Source organism: Pieris napi, chromosome 9 (assembly GCF_905475465.1).
Source record: "Pieris napi chromosome 9, ilPieNapi1.2, whole genome shotgun sequence".
In the NCBI taxonomy this organism is placed as follows: Eukaryota; Metazoa; Arthropoda; class Insecta; order Lepidoptera; family Pieridae; genus Pieris; species Pieris napi.
Window position 1 is genome coordinate 2,281,761 of NC_062242.1, and position 18,361 is coordinate 2,300,121.

Here is an 18,361-nt window from a genome sequence, read left to right on the forward strand (position 1 = left end):
AAAACTGTCTTAACAGATTCTAATTTGAAAAACAAGCACGCTTGTATTCTAAATTTGAATTTTGTTTTTTTTTTCGCAATTCGGCCAGTGCCACGTACACTAGAAATCGTCCCAAAGACAATCACCATTTGCATTTATTTATATTCTTTTTCTAGAATTATTATCTACATTAAAAATTTTTAGCTATTTTTTGTCTTTGAAAGTCTTAGGTACTATGGTAATAAGATTGATTTCGTTAGTTTGTCCTGCATTTTCAAAGTGGCTATAACGATAAGGGAATTTAATAGCTATTTGATGTTTATAGTATATTTATGAATGGTAAGTGATTTAAATAGGAAATGTTTGTGAACGATAACAGTTTATTGGTTACAAACATCAAACCATAAGCCGTTATGAATTTTGGTATGAAAATTGCACTGCAAAATGTCATATTAGGATTTTTAATTTCTTTTGTCATTGTGATGTTGTCTAAATATTGTGTACAGTTGTGAATGATCAATGTGTTGTGTTGTTGTATGTCGTGTGTTCTCTGTTAGTGTTTGTATGTTATCCGATAGTGTGGATTTTTAAATAATAAAAGAAAATTAGGAATAAATATTCAGATATTTACATATAACATTTTATGTTGGGTATGTTTACTGGGCTCCATGTATTTCAATTGTATTTCTCTTAACTTTTTAGTTTCTAAGTGTTTGTACTGTGATGTTACCCCTTGGTTTTCTGGTGTTTTTGCACTATGAGCTTATTTATAATATTTAAGTAATAATAAAAAAATATGTTATTATTCGTTCTACTACAAATAAATTCTCTGTTTCCGGTCGTTTTTTGTGCGATCTGTAAACATTAAAAAATTCTATATAAAAACTATTAAAAATTAAAAAACTAGAGAAAATTTACTTTCGCATTTGAGTATTACTATGAATAACAAACTCCCATGTTTCGTGGAACTCCCATGATCTAGCTTATCATACATTATTTATTCAGTAGCTTGATTTTCTTCTATGAATATGGAGATGTCATGCAAAATGTCTCTATACGACACGCAATACATTGCGATGCTATTTGTTTTATTGATAGAGGTTCTTGAACTTGATTGATTAAAACAAGTGAAATTATATCATAAAAGTTTTTAATAATGACAACTTGACATGACAGCCACGGAAACTGGAAAGACTTGACACTTTATGACTTAGTTTAGTCTTTGTTGTTTTCTTCCTTTATTTATTTATTTATTTATTTACAGCATTCCAAACAATAATTCTAATATATAGACTAACTTATATAATACTAAAAATAATGTTCTACTGAAAAAATATTAATGTTCATACATCTCGCAGTTTTCCCAGTCACAAATACATATTTCCAATTTTGGTGCAGAACTGAGGAAACGGTTAACTGAGGAACAATGTTGGCCTAGTAGTTTGAGGTCGTAGGTTCGATCCTCGGCTGTGCACGAATGGTCTTTCGGTCTATGTGCGTATTCAACAGTCAGTCGTACGGTGAAGGAAATCATCGTTAGGAAACCGTCATGATTTAGACCCAATATAGTCAACGGCGTGTGTCAGCCACATAAGGCTGATGACCTATTTGTGTATTAGGAAAAATAAATGAACACAAAACGGATACTGAGGCCTAGACTTAGTAGGTTGTAGCGCCTCTGAATTTACTCTTACTCTTACTAAAAATTTACTCTCATAATGTTTCCCTAACGCGCCAAAAGATTATAACTTTAAAAATTCTTCGTCTACAATGTATAGTTTATATATTTATTACACTAAAGGTATTGCGATACCCTTACTCTTACTTTTGGCTCCCGCAGAAAGTTATAACTAATTAAAATTAGCGAAATTGGAGCATGAAGCGACAGTCTTTGAAAACTAATAATTAATTGGAAAACGAGTTTAATTTAACTTTAAGCGTAAGTGCGCGAGTTACTTTGAACGTAGCTAGTAACTTTTTAAAATTAATTACATTTGCTGCACCGCAATTAAAAACGTAAATAACTATAGTAAGTTTATAAAAACTACTCTCTAAAGTGCCGACGTTGGAGCCCCTACAAAATTAAAGAAGTACGCATAAACAAAAGAAGTCTATGCAGTGTTTAGGTCTTCCGTAAACCTAGTGAAAGTTGCTGAACATAAGAAACAATATGCTCCTCCCCTTTTAAGAGTGAAAGGCAAAGGCGAAAGCCACTGAAACCCAGGTAGAGTGCCAGGTAGTAAGGAGATAAGGTGGTGTAATATATATATGCCTTTACGGCTAAAGGAATCCCACATGCCCCAGTAGAACCCCAGCCCGGTTGTGTACCAGAGTCGTATGGAACCGAAATGGTTTAATATACCCTTACTGAGTATGTGGGACTCACATAGCCAGTCTATGTACGGTATGCCTAAAGCCATTTTTATCGGAATTTAAATCGGAATGCCGAGAATTCTCAGCTAGATAATGGTAACACGAAATTGGATTTTCTACTGCGAAGATATCTTTGAGATAATATTTTATCAGACTTTAATAAAACTGCTTCAATATTGCAGGGAGTGTGGAGGCAAATTTCGTGCTGTGATGCGCCGCGAGCGCCTCCACTCGACTTATGCATGCCGCCCGCGCACCCGGTAAGTCAATTATACTTGAGCTACTTGAATTTAGGAGCAGTGTTGGCCTAATGGCTTCAGCCTGCGACCCTCATCCCTGATGCCCGGGATATACGAGGCTAGTTTTTCAAGCTAGTACTGTCCTGGCTTGCTGACCTGGCTTGGAACTTGTCAGTTCTGTTTACATGAGGCTAGGATTATTTCAAGCTAGTAGTACTATTGCAGTGAGTGAGGTGACCACACATCCAAAATAAGCTGCATGCGAAAAAAACACTATTCAACTGAATGAGTTACTTCAAAAACTGTGTCAATTCGCTCTAGAATTTTTTGTAGTGCTGAATCACGTTTAGATTTGTCTTTATAACTTGGAACTTCAACAGACATTAATAGTCACGGTACAGTTGTACAAACTTTAAATTAATATCCATACTTAGTTTGGGCATCTTAAAATCTCAAAAACACGTCGCGGTGACAAAAATATTGACTTTTTAGGTCTAAGGCAAGCCGGTTGTCTCATGATGTTTTCCTTCACCGTTCGAGCGAATGTTAGATGCGGTCATAGACAGAAAGTCCATTGGTGCACAGCCGGGGATCGAACCTACGATCTCAGTGATAAGAATCGCACGCTGATTAGGCCAATATTGCTCTAACTCGCACGCTATTAAAGATCTTAATATTTCTATGAACAAAACAAGTGTTTATCGTAACCTGCAATCTAGAAATTTCGTGTAGTTTATTATTAGTTTTATTTAATACTAAGTCGAAGCGTAGTAAATTTATTTTAAATCTGTCGGAAGTTCACAAAATAATTCTCGAAAGCTCTCCCGCCTGCAGTCTGCCAAATGCATCGTTGCATATTTCATGAGTGTAAAATGACTCCGGCTGGAAACCTTCACTTTTATTTCACACTAAAATTGTTTTGTGTAAATTAACGTGATGTTTGTAGCGTATTCGACTCGCATATCTTAATATATATAAATTACGTGTCACGTTGTTTGTCCGCGATGGACTCCTAAACTACCGAACCGATTTCAATCAAATTTGCACAACGTGTGTAGTTTGATCCAACTTAAAAGATAGGATAGCTTACATCTTAATTTATACCCGCAATATTATTTTATTGCAAAATATTTGTTTATTATTTGATAGTCACAATTCTAACAGATGGCGCTGTGTTGAAAGTACCAACGTTTCACATAAGCTACAATTTAATGGCATGGTGCCATGGGCCAAAAAAGCATGGTGGTCCACATGACTGGTGTTCGCCTAACATTTCCCTTGAATAGTTTACTATTATGTAATACCTATAACAAAAACCTAACCAAACATAGCCACAGCAACGCTTGGCCGGTCTGCTAGTTATACAATATTTGATAGTGTTGTATAAAAAAACTATAAATATTATGACATATCACAGTGCCTACACGCGTCCATTATTATAAAAAAGGGGATAAACGGACAGGAGGCGCACCTAATGCTAAGTGATATCGCCACCCATGGACGCAGTGGACTCGCGAGTGCGTTGGCGGCGTTTTAAGAATTGGTACGCTCGTTTCTTGAACGACCCGAATTGGTTTGGATACACTTCAGTAGATAGCTGGTTCCACATAGTGGTGGTGGGCGGCAAATACGTAACACATAAAAAACTAGCAAGAAACTTTCCGACATTGTTTATTCAAATATTTTTTCCAGCATTATCCTCGCGTGTCCCACAAACCGCAATCGAACTGTAATATTATATAATTAAATGCATTCATCAATTGACAATTGTCATTTTAACTACGCGGCATACGATAAGCCTAAGCATTTCAAACCAGAAATTTATTATTAAATTGGTATTAAATTTAGAAATTATAAAGTGATTTAAGTCTTACAACCCTAACAATCTATTTCTAATCAAAATATTAATAGTTTTTGGTAAATTAGAGCAGTGTTGGCCTAGTGGCTTTAGCGTGCGACTCGCATCCGTCGTCGTAGGTTCTATCCCTGGCTGTGCGCATTTAACATTCGCTCGAACGGTAAAGGAAAACATCGTGAGGAAACCGGCTTGCATTAAACCCAAAAAGTCGACGGCGTGTGTCACAGGAGGCTGATCACCAACTTGCCTATAAGATTATCAAATGATCAAGAAACCGATACACAAATCTGAGGCCTAGACCTAACGGGGTTGTAGCGCCACTGATTTATTTTATTTTTATATCCCGAGTTAATACATATAATAAAAAGAGTAAAACGCGGAAATAAACGGAGAATGGCGGATATTAAAGAAGAAAACTTTAAATTTCCTGCAAAGTCCTAACTCGGTCTTAACTACTGTAATTGAGCGTCGCGGCGCACAGCATTTGCTGACAGTTAACGATTTGCATATTTCAGAACTTTGAAAGTAATTTATATTATACGTATTTATTAACGCACAATTTTAAAAGGATTCTCTTGGCTCTAGACAACTAAAAACCTATTAGAGGTAGGAAAATTAAATATATAATTATTATATTTCGGGCGGCCGCAGAGCAGGCGGAAAATAATATAATTTTATTTCTCGATTATTATCCTCGCACAAATAATAATAAACGTATTGACAAGGGAAGGTCAGAACAGAGCAGAGTGGAAAGAAATGGTGGAGGCCTTTGCCAAAGTTGGGCAAGCAGATGGGTTGTCGGTGTCACCGACTCACTAGAGTCACTAGTTTAAGATTAAATTTATGTTTAATTCTTTGTGCCAGAATATTTGAATTACCTTAATTGACGTTCATAAATACAAATTGTTACCTATATTCATCAATGATGTTTGATTTGAATATATGTGGCGAAATGTATATATTTAAAACGAAACCCCGAAAAACCAGAGAAACTTATACCGCAAATAATACAATTCAACTGTTGAGTCTATTCACGAGCTATTAAACACTGCATTTCAGGTCAGACAAATAAACATTTGAATTTGAGAGTTTTTTGATATTAATATCGGTGAAAGTGATTTTGCTTTATGAAAGTGACCGCAGTGTATGAAAAATTCAGCATTTCTTTCATGTCAATGGATGTGAAAGCGTTTTAGAGATGCAAAGATGAAAGCGGGAATTTGGGGTTTCGTGAAATAAGCGTTTACAAAGAATTAGGTAGGTACCTATATGAGAATCCGAATAGCTTTATTGGTAAAGGGCCGTTCAAGTAGTACGTAAGCACGATATTGGGTTCGTTGATTTTCTTATTTGGTGATTCCGTCAACATTAATTATTTACTTTTTTACACATATTGTCTATGTTTACTGTGCAAAGTATTCTGCTATGGAATTCTCTTCCAATTGACATTAGACGAGCTCAGTCCTTAAATTTATTCAAAAAGCTTCTTTTTGATCATTTTCTTTCTGCCTCGTAATTAGCTGCCTCTGCTTATATATATTCATTATTGTGACACTGTAAACCTTTTGTATTGTATTGAATTTTAAATGTTTGTCTATACATAGTTCTAGTTATTATTATTGTTATTTTTCCTTTAGACTTTACTTTATTTTAGTTATAGTAACGGGTTATTTTGAGTTTTTATTTTTATTTTTTGTTAATAATTTTTGCAATTCTTGTACTCTACCCTCTGCAGGTGTTTCTTTTTTATTGTTCCACATTAGGGTTGCCTGAAAGAAATCGCTTGTTAGCGATAAGGCCGCCCGTTGCCTTATAACTTTTGTAACATGTTTTTTTTGTATTTTTGTTATGTGTATGTTTGTAAGGTAATAAAGCATAAATAAATAAATAAATATGTTTAAAAACGAAATGCATTTTCGAGGTTTCTAACCAAAAATTAATACGTTTATGTACTATTATTTTTGATAGTTTTGCTTACTTTTGCTGACAAGAGAAAGGGGGGAGGGGATAAATTGCAGTAAATCTGCTTACGTAATACTTCATCGGCCCCTAAAATGTTTCTGTAAAATAATATAAAAAAGCTAGCTTAGTTTCAACAATTGTCAAGCTGCTAATGCTCATTGCCTTAATCACTGGATATGAACTAACACGGATCTCTTATCGTCAATGGTTAACGCGTTAAATGTGTTAAATGTCATCGCAGTGACAGCCGAAATGTTGCTAGCGCCATCTAGCGGTAGTAATTTAAAACAGAGGGATTTTGTTATGGCCACTTTTTGAGGTCTCTGATTGGGTCATTAATGCGTTATTTCTTCCATGAATACTAAGGTATTATATACCTTTAGTATACCTTTCAATTTATTAAGTTTCAAAAATTTTCTTTTTGGGAACTTGTCGTGTTTGTCTATAATATGTTTTTTTAATGTAATAGGACGCAAACGGCACACCTGATATTAAGTAAAGCCGCTTATGGACACTCACATTGCCAAATCCCAGAAGGCTCGTAAGTGCGTTGCCGGCCTTTTAAGAATGTGAGATATGAAATGATTCTGCTATGCTTACGCGACAAATTGGGACAATTTGCGAAATCCATGTTTTCAAAAGGAAGTAATTTATTATAAAAACCAATATGAGGTAGACCCACAAAACAACTGTCTGAAACTGGGTTCGCTTTTGAAATACAGATAAAGCTCATTTAATAAATATTTAATACTCTTCGACTTCTGACCCGGTTGTAAATATAAGAATCTTATATCTATTTGTTTAAAGTGCCAATCTTAGTATGAAATAATTATGTCAACTTGATGTGGATGTCCCGACCTATTGTTAAGCACTCAAAATGTACGTAAATAATTTTATTTAAATTTAATTTAAAAAAAAATCAAAGACAATATTCTGAAATATAGATGACGCCACTGTGGGACCATAATATGCGGAAATTTTCATATTTAAATCTCGTAATAACTATGACATATCATCGGATTTTACGATACATACCAACCGTAAGATTAATTGAGATCGACATAAGCTTTAATAATTAGCATCGTTAGCACCTGCACATAAGTAACTGGTCTAATACATTATTTATAACTTTCCACACACAGCCTAATAGCGCTCTCGTGTATAAGACGTAAGGGCCAAAATCCCGTAACAATATTTTGCATAATAAAACAGAATGATTGCTATCGAAATGTTGAACGCATTAAGTTAGATGTTGTTTATAAGAAATTGTAATGAATTGTAGATCAGTTTATAGATTACTTGTTCTATTATGAGAAATAATGATTTTACAGTACTTCATACTGTTTAGATTGTAGAGTATTAATATTTTTAAATATAGAACGTTAGCAATTCAAATAAGGAATTGATGAACGATTTTTGAAATGCCTTTGTGGAATTGTCAGATTTCATAGAGCATTGTCGTCTCTGCAGAATTCTACGTTATGCAGATTATATTTGATATAATGAATGACGCATACCCCTTAGTATGTAAGCTATAATGCTAACCTTTGCCTATATATTTTATCTATTGATTGTATAGAAGAAGATTGATTTTTGATTGATTATAAAAAATTTATAACAGAGGAGTGAAAAAACAAATTGGACACAGTTTTTGCCGATATACAATAGGCTAGATAATCAAAGGGTTTATAAATATTTGTAATTTATGAATCCGTGAGATTGGCTTTTAGTTAGTTAGTTTAGATTAAGTTTTTGTTGTTACTTGTAATTTTATTTTTGTTGAGCACTTCTTGCACTGTACCCTTAATATTTTTTTTTATTTCCTTACTAGGGTTGCCCTGAAGAGATCGCTTGTAAACGATAAAGCCACCCGTTGTATCCCTTATAATTTATGTTACAAAGTTACACCTCTCAATTTCTTAGTATAAATATAAAAAAAGTACCTAGTTTAAGTTTTTAATAGTACGATTGTACTTGCGTTAGGGTTAGAAAACACATGTAAACAGGCGTTTCGGTGCCCTTTCATATCTATTTAGTGATAAAAAAATTAAATTTAATAAAAGTATCAGGCCGGTTTATATATATATTTTTTCTAGATAATTCCCCGACAATATGGTCGTCGAAGGTTTTAAATACCTTATTTATATGTATAACTTAAGTAAATATTGCTGCATTGGTAAAAAAAATTTAATGTTTTTTTAACAATTCCCCGACTATGTAGTCGTCGGAGGTATTAAAGAACTTACGCCATTCAGGCCGAGCTACGCTCGCCAAAACAGACCGAGCTGAGTTGTACAGGCCCTAAAGGCCAACAGCGAGAATCTATTCCCAAAAAAAGCACATTACCTATTTCGTTTAAAAACTGTTTGAATAATCTTGACCTATTGTTCAACATTATTTGTTTTAGGTTCACCTCTGTTACGTTCATTCCCATAGCTTGTTCAGTGTTATACCTGACGTGTCCATACATTGGACAGTCAGTGTAGTAGGTACCCTCTCTTCAGCTGCATTGCTACAAAGACAGGCAGCACTTTGTCTAACTATGAATCTGTGATACGACAAGAATCCACCGTGACCTGTGAATATTTTGCTCATTAAAACGCTATCTAAACCTTTTTTATTACAATTTCTTGTGAAGAGCAATAAAACACATTGATATTCCAAGAAATTGGTCTATGGAAGTGTTCGGTTCATTAAATTCAAATCACCAATTTTTACGCCGAGTTCAAAACGTATTCACAGCGTTCGTTAAAAAATTCTCGCTTGATTTCGGTTAAGCGTGTTTTTTGTACATATTTACATTATTGTATTCGCAAGAAATCTTATTAAATTAATGTTATAATACAAGTTTTTATAGCCTCATCTATTACATGAACCGTCTTGCTTCTAAAGAGGACCTTTTAGTGTATTTTAGGGCTGGCGTACAAATGCGTTCCCCAGAGTAATTATGCAATGGCCACATCAATGGAATCATCGATTATTTCAATCTAAATGACCGTACATTTAGATTGAAATATAGGTCATCGGGGTGCTTTAAATAGATATATATATATAATATAGATTTTCGTTTTACTCTATATTAACCACTCGCGTACAACACTAGACTAGACTAAATAATTAAATTTTAATTTAAGAGCAGTGTTGGCCTAGCGGCTTCAGCGTGCGACTCTTATCCCTGAGGTCGTAGGTTCGATCCCCGGATGTACACCAATGAATTTTCTTTCTATGTGCGCATTTAACTCGAACGGTGAAGGAAAACACGGCGACGGCGTGTGTCAGGCACTGAAGGCTGATCACCTTCTTGCCTTGATGTAACAGTTGAAAAGAGTGTTTTCGTCTGGCTATACTCTCGGGGCGTAACTACGACGATTTAGGAAAGCGTCACGCTTATAAAACTAAAAAAACTCTGAGCAAAATGTACAGCCTTAGCTTGTACACTAAACATATTATTAAAACTAACACGTATGCTCTTCGTATAAATTCATTTAAAATTCAAATTCCAACGCAATTCTTACGCAACTCGGGTAAGGAGTATCAACAAAAAATACTTTCACTCAGCCCGATTGGGCTTAATTAACTGATTTTACAGCCCAGCGAATTTCGGAGATTTTGCTGTGTCGCCGAAATAAAATATTTTCTCTTCAATTTTGCTCCGTTTGCTTTGGCAAAATTTGCTAAATTGTAATCTCAATGCAATGATGTAATTTTATTAACAATACTGTAAAAAAATAGTACACAAGAACAAAGTGTCTTGATACTGTAAGTAGTGTTTTTGGACACTTTATGTTAAATATCCTTTTTAGTAAATTAGGTTAGTTTTAAATTACTTATTAGTCTTAAGTTAGGCTAGATCATAATGTTAAATGACGCTTTGTGCACAGAAAAATTACAAAAAAAAAAACAATACTGTCGGGTCTAAATTCAATTAGTAATTATTATTAATTCTTACTCGGTGCCTATTATATTAAGTAAAATTACAGCGTGGCACATCTATGGACCTGGATTTCTGAAACTAAAGCTGTTTCAGGTTGAACATGACCTTCATTAAAGAATCTTCTAGATACAGATTTGCTGAAAATAAATATAAATTAGACACCGGTGAACCCCGAGCTGGTGCTTTCCTCGCTCCACGGATAAGTATCGAAATACAGCGAGGAAATGCCGATGTGAAACGTACACTAACTACTAGCCACAAACTTTTTAAATTTGTTTTAATATTCTATTTATTAAGTTTTAATTATTATTATTATTACTATGTATATTAATAAAATTGTGAATACTGTATATTTGTGTGTTTTCGTCCAATACACACAAAGAGTCACGCATTTTCATTACTTAAATTGTCTTAGAGAAAATAGAAAAAACTTTGTGGCTAGTCATAAACGGAAGTAGGGTGTATAAAAAATATCGTTCACATTCTATTGACTAGTCTAGTACTTTGTCCGATAGAAAATAGAAAGCTGTTTAGATCTAGATTTTTACCACTCGCGTTGTACTGTTAGAATTCTATCAAATTGAAAAATTGTCACGTACTGAAAATTATTAACTGTATTCCAGAAGTCTAAATGAATGAATATGGGGAGAGCCGCAAATGCAAAAAGCGTACAGTAATCATCATAATTATACAAAGAGATTTGGTGAAACTAAGGGTAAGCTGGAATGACGTGGGGGGAAATTATGAGAGCTGTTTAGGACCGATCAAGCTGATTTTACACTAGACTCCGATTTTCGAAAGAAAGTCGAAGACGGCTTGACCAATTTTTATTATAATTTATTTATTGCTTGAACTCTGAGGAAGGCTTTTATGTAGAGGAAAATTAAAATTGCATAGGTAATGGGGTAGCGTAGCAAAAAGTTTCATGTTTTGGTATGTAGCTACTAAAAAGGTAAGTTAAGTAACAACATCATACTAAGGCGAAACGAAGTTTTCGGGTAGTTAAAAAAAAATAAAACACTAGAATTTAATAAGTTTGTTCTGAAATATTGTACTACATAATCAACATTATATATATTACCTATATACGTACATAGGTGGAGTAACAACATGTAGAAATAGTCATATTTTTATGTCCAATGTAACCTTATATAAAAATACAAGTCGAAATTCGATTTTTTAAGTATAACAATGTTGCTACGCTCTTTGATATAAAATTTTAACGAGGCAATAAATATTCAGTGTATATCCATTTTGTAATACTTTGTGATATAATGTTACCAGTATGGACTTGTTTTAATAGGTATGTAGGTTAGAAGTAGGTACCTAAAGATACTTCAGGTGAATTTGTTTACGCTAATAAATGAAAATCTAAACTTATTATTAATACACTTTTTTATTTATTATTGCTTAAGGGTAAAATACCAAAATGCTGCAGGGGTTACACCTTAGTGAAGGACTACACCACAAATTTTTAATTCCAATTTAAACATAATATTAGTAGTAACTACATCTACTTGAAAGGGTTCGATGTGTCTTCTATTTAAAATAAATAAAGAGCCTTATTTCTATAGTTATGGCCTACCGTCTCTCAACCGCGAGGTCGTGCGTTTAAACCCTAAGATCTTTGTTTCTATTATTTCTTGATCTGAGGGTAACTAACGTGAGGAAACCAGCATGTCATAAACACACACAGAAGCCTGTGTCTGGCTTACCTTATGAAATTAAATGTGTTTATAAAAAGTTGTATAAATGATTATTATTTAACAACTTTATTTATTAATTAAAGAACACATCATCATATATAGGGTCTTTAGTATTCCAATCTATCTATTCTAAAATGCATGACAATTACGGTGAACATAAATTTTGCAAAAAAAAAATTGAATAAAATTATACTTCCAACTACAAATTTTAGTTTTACTAATTTCCTATTAAAAATAGTTGTTCGCTTAACAATGCGGAATAGGTAATCAAAAGGCTTTTTTTTAAATTGATCACCCAAAGTTTTACGAGCAAATTTCCGAATGTACATTAGTTTCATGTAAAACTAACGAGTTAAGCAAAATGTTTACAGAATTAAGAAACACTTTTGTTTGGAGTATTGCCAAGTATGAGTCGACAGTGTCTAAACACTTAGGGTGAGATCTATAGTGCGCACTTGGACTTTGCTCAGACTTAACTACAACCATTCTTTACTTTTTTAAAGGATAATAAAGAAGGTATTGCATGAAATGAAACATCAATTTCTGTCTTAGCTTGAGCTTAGCTTAATCTCACCGTTAAAATGTCTATAAATATACTAAATCATAGTTTAACCTTAGTGTTTTTCGTAAGTAAAGTCTGAGCAAAGTCCAAGTGCGCACTATAGATCTCACCCTTAGTACAATTAACTTATCTCAGTTCAACTTTATGCTATACATTGCTGTGAACATATGTAACCTACCAGTGCAGTGGGCCAGGCATTTGTCACACACACACGGTTTCCCCGGGAGACAAATAATTCTATTTTTTTTAAAGAACAGGCAAACGGGCAGGAGGCTCACCTGATGTTAAGTGTTACGCCGCCCATGGACACTCTCAATGCCAGAGGACTCGCGAGTGCGTTGCCGCCCTTTTTAGAAGTGGTACGCTCTTTTCTTGACCTTAAGTCGAATTGGTTCGGAAATACTTATTAATAAATAACTTACTTATTACTTAATAAGTATCGCAATACAGCTGCCAGCATTAATGGCACACATTTCTTTTTATTAGGTTTTAATTTTCTATTTATCAATTTTAAATTGTTATTACTATGTAGGTAAAGAATATTGTAAATACTGTATACTATATGTTGGAAATAAATATTTAGAATTATACGAAACATTATATACTGTGAGACAATCTAAACATTAGATAAAACATAACATTTATTAAGATTTCTTCTTGATAAATTACTCAAGATTCATATATCATCCTGACACATATAATGAAGATCTTCGATCGTATCTGACTGTATATGAATGGTAATGTCTGAAACAATTGAACGGATTTCGTACGGTTTTCGCCAACAGATATTGTGAGTTCTTGAGGATGGTTTTATGTAAATTGAATTTTAACGATTATTTTTAGAGAGGAAATCTTGTTGAACTAATTCCACACGGAAGCTGCGGGCTGCATCATATAAGCCCCTTGCCCGTTTGCTCTCCGATGCTTCATATGGTATAGTGAACTTGCTCAAACTCATTAAAAGGCTTAAGTATCTGTTAGCTCTTGATGAACGACTGTGAGTTAAGAGGTTATTGTATGCAACCCTTGCAGAGCTCGTTATTTTACCAATCTATAATATAAAAATGAATCGCAAAATGTGTTGGTAAGCGCATAACTCAACAACGCCTGGACCAATTTGGCCAATTCTTTTTTATAATATTCCTTGAAGTACGAGGATGGTTCTTACGGAGAGAAAAATTAAAAAAAAATCGAGTGAAAAAGTCTAAAAACAACACTTTTCTATATTCCCATACAAAATATTCGTAATAATACTTAAAAGTCAATTTGAACTTTAATATCATAAAGTTCAAGTGTTAGTGGAGGGGTTCCGGGAAGGTAATTTTTAATTTTTTGACATAATGTATTTGTTGTCTTATCAACTTTCTTTTTTTTATCTTACTAGCTAGACCGGTGTCCCGAATAGCAGAATAAGTATTTAAAAAAAATAAAGAATCGACTGTTAGGCGGTACGATGTTCGCCAGGCCAGCTAGTTTCAAATAACTAGGTTCGTGCTTTTACAGTACTCTCACAAGTAATTCAATTCGCATGCATATAAAATATTCGACAAGTATTTACGAAATGCGCCATTAGACAAAGTCCCTAATCAGCGTTGTGCCACTGATCTCTTTTCGCACCCAATCCGGTCATTATCGCCGCAACCAAACAAAACAAAACTCCAACTTTCTATTGTACTCCTCTTATTGGGGGACGTGCGTTCAATATTTGTTTTTGTCAACTGTTTATACACGTTTTGGGCCGTTTTCACTTTCGTTGGTACAGTCGCGACGACATTTGTATTCCGATCGCGAACGATTACGTGTCTTTAATGTATTCTTAAGTAATCGGTGATGTTGAATGACTTTTTAATGGTATTATTAATTTATTGTTTATTATGTCGCGTGTGAATGGATTTTGTTTAGGTGAGATGTTAACAATTAAGTAATAAAACATACACAGACACACACTCACGTACACACATAAACATACACACACACACACATACACACAATTTACGCACACACACATACTCCATGTGGTTTCCTTATATGTGTATCCCTATAAATATTGCAGCCTATGTAATAATGATTGTTTATTCTTACTAGATTTTTCTCCACTTTATAAGACCTTCTGTCGATCCGAAGTGGTGGAGGCCTGATGACCTGTAACATAGGTACTCTTACCTTTAGCAGGCATCAGTCTCACACAAACTAGCACTTTCTCTAAACAGAAGTAAGACAATTATTTATTTATAATAGTATATAACTGTCAATTGTTTATGTACTAAGTTTTTGTGAGAAATGAATAAAGATTATTATTATTATTGATTTTGTAAGTAAATTTCGTGAAATTAGTTCCACCCCTACTGTGTTTCTGGTTTTATATACTAATATTAAAAGGAACATGTTGATTTTGTAATATATTCCTTTGTAAGCTCCGTTATAAAAAAAAATCTAATATTTTTAGACAGTAAAAAAGATTACATATGACAAAGAAAAACTTCATTGCTCGACTGTACCGCGTCACGGAAAACGGGACAAAGTACTTAAGTGAATATTATTTTTCAATATCTGATTTTTCTTAATACGACATGGCTTTTAGTATAAATAAGCTTGCGTTTCTATTATAAATAAAACACGCTTTTTAATTTATAAGCTAAGTACATAGAACTGGTTTCAGATAGATTATTTTTTTGTTGTGTTCTGTGTTCTGTGACCACCGTATGGGGCGCGTATATATTTTTTATTTGGTCCCACAGTCCACACCCACAATCATATTATTATAACAATCAAATATACAGTATTTACAATTTTCTTAACCTAGTAATAATAAATATAAAAACTTTAGAGGTGTCAAGGGACACCCGGATGGAACGAAATTCCTTTCGATTAATTTATATGTTGATTGGTATCATAACAGTATGATAGATTTTCTCGACACCAATCTTACGACGAAAAAAAAACCCAACATCACGAGGTGTTCTCAGGCGGTCACCCATCCAAGTACTGACCTCGCCCGACGTTGCTTAACTTCGGTGATCGGACGAGAACCGGTGTATTACAATAGCAAATAGCAAAAAAGTGTCGTGACAACTTTTCGTAAGAATTTTTTCCGTCTAGCCCCCTTTCACAACGCGCGATAAGGAACTTCGTTCCAATAAATTTAGGTTTAAAGAACTTTATTACTCATAAGAACTATTAGTTCGCTTAAAATGAGATACAGTAGGTAGTACTTAATTCTAAAATTATATAATATTAGTCTCTCTAGGGCGTTGGAAACAGTACTGATTGCAAATAATCTTTTAGACCTCCTTTGAAAACATTTATATTTTCGCACATTTTCAATTCTTCTGGTAAGTTGTTGAACAACTGTGCTCCTTCGAATAATATTGTTGTTTTTCCGTAATTAGTCCGCGGTGTTATAAGTTGTAGTATATATATAGTTGTCTAATATTTAGTATTTTTGTTTTTTCATATAATATTTTAGTTGGAGTTAGGTGGTTATAATGGAATAAAACTTTTATAATTTTGTTTTGGGTCCTTTGTAATTTATTTAGATTAGTTTTCGCGGCTGATCCCCATATTTCAATTAAATATTCAAGATTTGATTTTACTAAAGAGTTGTATATAATAGTTCGTATTTTTTTTGGGATGCAGTGTGCAACCTTACGTAGTGCAACTAACAATGACATTAGTTTTGTTTTGACATGATCGATATGCGACTTCCAGGAGAGCTGGTCATCTAATATTAGTCCGAGATACTTTTCTTGAGTTGAGCGTTTTATTGCATCATTATTTATTATTAGTGGTGGGTAGTCTGAAATCTGTTTATTTCTTGCGGCGAAAATCATATGAGATGTTTTAGATGTGTTAATAGTTAATAAGTTATATTTTAACCATTCACTGAGTAGCTGTAAGTCCTTCTGAGCATTATTTATTAAATCACACAAATTTAAAAAATTTGGTCCCTGTGGCAGTGTACCTTTAACGCTGGCAGCTTTTCCTCGCTGTGTTGCGATACCTATTTGTCGAGCGAGGAAAGCACCAGCTGTTGGGTCACCGGTACTATCTATCTACTTAAATATTTAATTAGTGCCTGTGCACTTGAACCCCACGGCCCAAGAGTCTCTACTCCAAAGGGAACAAAATGGAAGTTGGAAGAAAGACTCTTATATTTGAACCGTTTATTATTTTCCTTTGGTTCATTGATTTGATGTTAGTATCAGTGCCTTCTGTGTCTAGCCTGAAATAATTACTGTTTTGCCAGGAATCGAACTCCATGTCACTTTGAAATCGGTTTTAGTTTTTATAATTCAATTTCTTTTTTTTTGTTCTTGTATCAGTGTGCCAAGCTTTTATAAATAAATAAATAATTAATAATATAGTATATAGTAGTATATGATATCCTACTTTTAAATGCGTCGGAAAATTCAAAGCAAAATTAATTAACCTTTTAAAATGCATGTTAGCATTATACACATTTATTGTTATAATATCTATCTGAACAAAAGAGTCTACTAAACACATACTAATGTCTTATACTTCTTAAAACCACGGTTTTCTTAGTACCTCGTGAGAAGATGTTTATCGCGGAGTGGCTTGTCAATACACTTACGGTGTTACAGAAATGCTAGTACACATTAGAAATGAAAAATATTTAATTCGATTTCTAAATGTCATCTCATACAATTCATTTTTTGACTAATTTCTAATTAGTAAGAAAAACTGGTGTTAAAATTCTTGGCTTCAGATTTCTGTATGTGATTTGTGATCATTTTTTTCTATGGCAAGTAGGTGATCAGCCTTCAATGCTTTCACACGCTGACTTTTTGTATCTAAGGCATACCGCTTCCTTACGATGTTTTCGCAATTTTTTAAACTTTCTCGAAGATTAATTCAAATCCGTAATTATCTTCTTAATCTTTGACTCCTTTTAATCTTCTCCTCATATCTTGACCCTGATCGTACCTATTGGACTCCGTTAGTAGTTATTTTGCACATTTATTTACACTTATCGAAATTGTAGGATTTATACTCAATAAAAACTAAAATTTTATTTCCTTTCAAGTGTGTACTAGGAGCTTTTATTAAAGCTTAAATCATGTTTGACATTTACTCTAATCTGTTGTATCAAGAACTAGCTTCATTGTAATTAGCGCTTTAGTGTCGAATGACTTCGCTAAATCATCGTTTGATTTTCCCCCTTTGTAATTAAGAAGATAAGAAACGAACGCTGGTATGACACAATCCAAAATTAGTGGAGTGTTTAGTAAACGTTTTAGCAATCAATTAATTTGGAATGTATGTTATCTTATAACAGTTTAAAAGAACATTAATACCCGATCCATTTTTAAGGTTGTTACGAAAAACAATATTTCGCTATGAACAATTCGGAAAACCAATATAAGGCAATGTACAATGCGGCACTACATATACTAAAATAGCATGGCCTAACACGCAAAATAGTTAAGCAGTAAATATAAAGTTCTTCAGTCGGGCTCTTCATTTTTAAAAGTAATGTTAGTGGAGTAGGAGACAATTACGAGCCACAGTCAAATAAATAACGGCACTGTGGAATCGACTCCCAGTAGGGGTCTTCCCTCAAAGATATGACCTCCAAATGTTTAAAAATCGAGTGTACTCCTCCCCAAAGGCCGGCAACGCTACCACTAAAAATGGGTGTCTATGGGCTGCAAAGACTGCCCTTTTATGGTCGTCCCGCAAGCTCGTTTTATATAAAAAAAAATATATTTTTTTTCCTTGGCGCGT

The 18,361-nt window shown here is 33.7% G+C and overlaps 1 protein-coding gene across 3 annotated transcripts in view; it reads left to right on the forward strand.

The window, feature by feature from the left end:
- LOC125052581 (serine proteinase stubble) overlaps positions 1 to 18,361 on the forward strand; it is a 108,332-nt gene that overhangs the window by 7,561 nt on the left and 82,410 nt on the right. For 2 of the 3 annotated variants that reach the window (XM_047653507.1, XM_047653508.1), the window contains exon 2: positions 2,535 to 2,612. The exons of the other annotated variant lie outside the window; for it this stretch is intronic. In XM_047653507.1, coding sequence (XP_047509463.1) covers positions 2,591 to 2,612 — 22 coding nt within the window. In that variant the 5' untranslated portion in view covers positions 2,535 to 2,590. The remainder of the gene's footprint in view (positions 1 to 2,534; positions 2,613 to 18,361) is intronic. 3 annotated transcript variants of the gene reach the window in all.